This window comes from Cervus elaphus, chromosome 23, assembly GCF_910594005.1.
Source record: "Cervus elaphus chromosome 23, mCerEla1.1, whole genome shotgun sequence".
Classification (NCBI taxonomy): domain Eukaryota; kingdom Metazoa; phylum Chordata; class Mammalia; order Artiodactyla; family Cervidae; genus Cervus; species Cervus elaphus.
Window position 1 is genome coordinate 30326837 of NC_057837.1, and position 6143 is coordinate 30332979.

General features: G+C 51.3%; 1 protein-coding gene across 1 annotated transcript in view; it reads right to left on the reverse strand.

The window, feature by feature from the left end:
* FAM171A1 (family with sequence similarity 171 member A1) overlaps nucleotides 1-3924 on the reverse strand; it is a 126513-nt gene extending 122589 nt beyond the window's left edge. Inside the window, exon 1 of the mRNA XM_043882900.1 lies at nucleotides 3587-3924. Coding sequence (XP_043738835.1) covers nucleotides 3587-3683 — 97 coding nt within the window. The 5' untranslated portion in view covers nucleotides 3684-3924. The remainder of the gene's footprint in view (nucleotides 1-3586) is intronic.
* Between the last annotated feature and the right edge of the window lie 2219 nt (nucleotides 3925-6143).

Consider the following 6143-nt stretch of genomic DNA (forward strand, 5'->3'; position numbering starts at 1 on the left):
AAAAACTTGCAATCATATGCTGGAGCTAGTTCAAATACATAATCAGCAAAGCTAAGCCTCATGGTGACAGCGAACCATTGCCTTTGAAGCCCGTTTGCTGATTCAAAGCAGCTACAGTAGGAAGAGCCAAACCTTAAATTTTATCTTGCATATATAAAGAGCGAAGTGATGCCAAGAAATTCTGCAGATGTTAGTTTCCTCGGATGACAGAACATAGGTTCATTTAATAAAGAAGGTGTCATTTAGCCCCAGGAATATAATGGGAATATTCTGGTCTATGATTTGTGTGCTCAAGGTCTCTAAGTAGTTTTTCCTAATCTAAACTTGGTTAGTGCATAACATCTGTGTGAACACAATGCAAGTTCAAAGCATGATTCACAGGGACTTCCCGGGCGGCCCAGTGGTTAGGACTCTGAACTTCCACTGCCAAGGGCATGGGTTCAATCCCTGGTTGGGGAACTAAGATACTGCAAGCCTAGCTTTTGAAAACAAAACAAACAAACAAAATCCCCAAGTATGATTCATGGAATAGTTTCCGCTACAGTAAAAGCAAAACTCTTACAAATTAGGTTTCCAAGAAGGTAAACACTGACAGTTTTTTTTCCCTTAAAATGCATGCATGGTGCCCTATAGTACATGTATTGGGTTGGCCAAAAACTTAATTTGGGTCTTTCATAAAATGGAATGGAAACACCCTAGCGAACTTTTTGGCCAACGCCATGCTAGCCATCTTCAATTTTTTACCCTTTCGACACTACCTGAGCACCAGCTCTGTGCAAAACCATTTACAACCTGCTGTGGAAAATGCAAAGTGAAATCAGAGGGATTACTCGTTTTCATTGTGTATGTGGCCCCAGAGAACAGAGAAGACATGAATTTTAAAACTATGTTACATATGTAAATGTCAAGACCGTCTGAAGAACTCAGCCGGATGAAGATGCCCTTCTAATATCAAAGGAGCAATTGCCCCATTGCCTGAAAAATGGTATGAGCTCAAAATCCAGATGCCAGGTAGTGAGACCCTGTGTCATGGCTGAGCTCCTGGGCTCAACTTTTTAAAAGGCCATCCTATGTTCTGAGAGAACAGCATTGAAACAAGTATACTATCAAGGGTGAAACAGATCACCAGCCCAGGTTGGATGCATGAGACAAGTCCTCAGGGCCGGTGCACTGGGAAGACCCAGAGGGATGGGATGTGGAGGGAGGTAGGAGGGGGGATCGGGATGAGGAACACATGTAAATCCATGGCTGATTCATGTCAATGTATGGCTACAAAAATCACTACAATACTGTAAAGTAATTAGCCTCCAACTAATAAAAATAAACAAACAAAAAAAATAAAGACATGGAAACAACAACAAAAAAGGCCATCCTACCCAGTCAAGGAAGTAATCCTGGGGAAAAGTATTCTAAGATACTTGGATCTCCCACTTCAACCATACCACATACTAAGGGACTCCTTAGTACCTTAGTTATTGTTGTTTAGTTGCTAAATCATGTCCGACTCTTTGCAACCCATTGACTATAGCCCACCAGGCTCCTCTGTCCATGGGATTCCCCAGGCAAGAAAACTGGAGTGGGTTGCCATTTCCTTCTCCAGGGGATCTTCCCAACCCAGGGATCAAACATACATCTCTTTATGTCTCCTGTATTGGCAGACGGGTTCTTTACCACTTGTGCCACTTGGGTGCCCAAGGTGCTCCTAGCTGTGCATAAATATCTCACAGGTTGAGCACTTCTCACCCACTGCACAGAATATTCCATTTTTGAGACTTCAGTTACCAGGTAAGATTTTCAGCAGCAAGATCTCTGCAAAATGTGGTCTTAGACCTAAACCTAGAAGACCCTTTTTGTTCCAGTTACAGCTATACCTTCTCCTATTTATACATACATGAACTTACTAATTTCCATATTCCTATTTCAAGTGCAAAACAAAAAATTCCACCCATTCCTTGGAATTAATGGCCTTGTGGAAACACAAATATCATATTCATTGAAATAGCTGATTCAAACATCAGTAGGTTATTAATGAAGAAGGCTGCAATTCAACACTGATGAGCTAATGTCCTAAACATTTATTTCGTGCACGAAGAGATACATGAGTCTTTCCTGTACCTTATCAAGGTCCCCCCTTCCCTGATATACATGACTAAATTTATACACAATTCAGAATGGTCCTATTCCAGCACAGTTATAGAAAAAGCAGTGCATGAAAGAGATGCCAGCGAACGGTGTCGCAGGCGATGAATAGGAAAACCTTTAACTCAACATGTAGCAAACAAACTAAACCCAGCGGATTGTGGGGAGCACCTCCTTTCCCTATCGGAACATCAGAGGTGGAAATCCACCAGGGTTCTCTGCTCCCTGACACTCCTGAGCTCTGAAAATTTGTCAGAAGGGAAGACGGTGAGCAGTGGGCAAGACGGAAAGAGGGAAAGGTAAGGTCCAGCAGGAGGATGGAACGCTGGCGTGGATTCAGTCTGCAAGGCAGACTTCACAGAACACACACCTTCCAGGAGGAAAGGACACCTCCAGGCGAGGAGTCTGGGAGTCGGGGCGGGGGTGGGGGTCTACAGAGCCGCAGGGAAATCCTCCAGGTGGGCCTGAAAGGCCCGGCGAGGCCCGGCATCGGTGTCCTGGGTGGATGCCAGACGTTTACCTGGGGCGGCCTCACTCACCGTTTTGAAAAGCCAGGCAACAGAGAAGCATTCAATTTAGACCCCACAAACGGTGCAAAAGAAGCTTTGGGCGTCCCCCCACAAATACATTCTTATTTTGAAAACAAAAGACAAGCTTGTGGCCATTCTCAGAGGCGATCACATTCCTCCCAGGGCTGGAAAGCAGATTTGCAAAGGCCAAAGATTAGACAAAAGGCAAGAGCCCTGTAAATGATTTAAAATAACAACAACAACAAAAAATTAATTAGGGCCTCCCAGTTCCAATTCTGTCTCCCCTTCCGGGGATGATTCCTGGGCTATCCAGCAAATCCCTTAAGGCCTGGAAAAGACGTGGGATAAGGAGGGGGAGGAGACCCCGAAACTTTCCCAAACTGCGGCAGGCAGTGACCGCGGACCTCCGGGTTCTGGGGCGCAGGGGGCACCCCAGGGGCGGCGGCCACCCCGTCAGCCGCCGCAACAAAAGGGCCGAGCGCAGCCTTCGCGACCGGGCTTCGAGCACCCGAGCCCGGAGGTGGGGAACGGGCGATGGCGACCGGGGGGCGACTGCTGTCGCCCTGGCGAAGCAGGAGATGGAGCCGCGTGTCCGCGTCGCGCATAAAGGACCCTCGGCTGCATCCAAACCTGCCACCCGGGGCGCCTGCAGCGGGTGCCACCCGCACTCCCGGCGGTCCGCGGCCCCTCGGGAGCATCTGCCCGGGTATCGCGGCTTCCCCGGGCGGCGCCACCCCGGTCGGGAGCGCGGCACGGGGCTGCGGGCCCGGTGGCGACGGCTTGGGTTCGGGTTTCGGCCGCCGCGGGGACACAATGCGGCCCGGGAGCCCCGCCGCCTCTGCCGCAGGCCCGCGGCCGACACAAAGCCCGCCGCCGCCGCCGGCCCTCGAGCCTTTCGGGCCCCGCCGCCTACCGACCTTGGGCTCCGGCGCCAGGCTCCCGCAGCGTCTTGGTCACCGCCTTCCAGACGTGGCAGCCCAGCAGGCAGAGCAGGAGCGCCGCCGACCTGCTCATCTCCGCGCCGCAGGGCCCCGGGCGGCGCGGGCTGGCCGATCACCGGCTCGGAGCGGCGCGTCACGGGCGGTCGGCCGCCGCGCCTCCCTCCATGTCGCCTGGCTCCGCGCGCGCCGGGCCCCGCCGCCCGATTGGCCGCGCCCCCGCCCGGCGCGGCGCCGGGCCCCGCAGCCCACGGCCGCTCCCGCCTCCGCGCGTCCCGGTGGGTTTCCCCGAAGAGAGCCACCACCGCGCCGCCGCCGCCGCCGCCGCCTTAACCCCTTCGCGCCCCCGCCCGCCGAGGCGCCCAGGCCCGGGGCCATGGTGCCACCTGGCGGCGGCGCGCCCACCCGCCCGCCCGCGTCGCCACCTCCTCAGGTCCACCCCGCGCTCCCGCCGACCTCGGGGGGCCGTGGACGCGACCTTGGTGCCCACACCTCCCGGCCGCTTGGGAGTGACTACACCCCCTTTTCAGGCCCGTACCCTCGCACCTGGTTAGCTGATGGCCCTCTGGAGGCACTGGGGTCTCCCCGTGTGACTTCGCTTGGTTTCTGCAGGATCGCGCCTCCCTGCAGCTCTTCCTGTCTCAATCCACCCAGGAACCCTAGGGGAGATTCCACACCCAACGTCCAAGGTCTGTGGGCACAGAAAGGCCCAGGCCGTCTGCGCAGCAGGCGGCCCTCAGCGCCTAAGTGTTGACCGGGAACATCTCCAGGTTGAAGATTAGGTTGGGGAGGAAATTTACATTTATTAAGTGCTTTTTACTTCCCATTTTTGTCTTCTATGATCTCTAATCTATGATCTAATCTATCTTCTAATCTATGATCTCAGAGGTAGGTATTGTAGTCCCCATTTACAGATGGGAAAATCGAGCCTAAGGTTGTTTAAGGAATTTGTCCTTAGCACATAGCTCCAAGATTCCAGTAAGACAGTCTTGCTGGCCTTGGGTTGAAGCTCTCCACAAAAAGGTCTGGAGGTACTCCCACCTCTCATTCCAACTTCCTTTCCAGCACTTGCTCGTGTCTGGGTGCCTTCCTCCATACAACCCTCATGTCCCCTGACCCTCTTTCACCCCATCTCCCAACCAGCACTGTGGGGACCCTGGGACCTCTGTCCGGGACCTCTGCTCTGGGGAGAGCCACACCAGGCTCACCAGACGCTCAGTGCTGCCTCCAGAGCAGTAGGCCAGAGGAGGGTTATTACTGTAATTTTATTAATTGGGCATTAAGGCATGGCAGGCACTGTACCAAAAAGAGAATGGAGGATGGCGCTTGCCCAGTTGGCTTATTATAGACAATCCTTGTGAGCTACAATAAAACCCAGGAGGAGGGGAAGCCCTTGTGTGTGTTATTTGCACCCCAAGGACCAATGCCTCAATGAGTGCAAACTGGGCACCTGCACAGGGTGGGGGGTAGTCAAGAAGGCGGAAAAGAAAACCCACAGCTAGGGACTGCCTGATACCTCCCCTCCTCCTGACTTCCAGTGTCAAAGCCTTAGGGTAATTCCAGAGTCCACATCAGAGCCAGGAGAGAGGAGCCTGTGAGAGGACCATCGAGATCAGTCTGTCCTCAAGTCCAGCTTGGGTTCCTGCCCACAGGAGCACAGAGTCCAGGCCAGTGAGCTTGCTGGGTAGAGGATGGCTATTGCAGTTGGGCGGTCTCAAAGTTTTAAAGTCTCTTTTTTGGGCTGGGGGGCTGCTTCTAAGAAAAGAGACATTAAGTCCATCCCAGAGCTGAAACTTCTCCCTTCATATCTTTTGAAAATGTGCCTTTGTCTGGGATGTTGGTTCTAAGAGACAGGAGTAGCCTGAGCAAAATAATAATAGAGAACTAGGTAGTTACACTTTACCTGGGACTCCTACAACATCCTGTGAGCGATGTGCCAGGTCTCATGAGGGAACCGAGGATACAATTATATTTGGAGTTCCTAGTATATGCCACCCTCACTAGACTGGAGATGTTTTCTCATAACAACTTCCTTGGGTGGTATTATTATTCCTATTTTATGGATGAACAAACTGAGGCTTAGTGACAAATAATTTGCCCACAATGTCTGGGTCTGATGGCAGCAAACTCAAATTCCCTATATCAGGTTACCTCCAAGAAAAAATTTCTTGCCAATGATTCCAGTTACCTCTAGCTATGTTCACATTGTTTTACAAACAGGGATTCAAATCCTGGTAAGGGCTGAATGTTGTTAACAGTTTGTGATGAATGGTATTGTGCCGATGTTAATTTCCTGGTTTTGATAGTGTGCTTTAATTATATACGATATTACAGTTGGGGGAAGCTGTGAGGAGCTGGGTGCAGGGTGTTAGGGACCTCTCTGCAGGTCTTTTGTAACTTCTTGTAAGTCTATCATTATTCAAAATAAAATTAAAAAAAAAAACAAAACCTTCTTCTATACTGTTTTTTCCCCTAAGATTTATTGTTTACCCAAAACACTGGTATTTGGGATCCTGAGTGAGTGATAGTTGCTCAG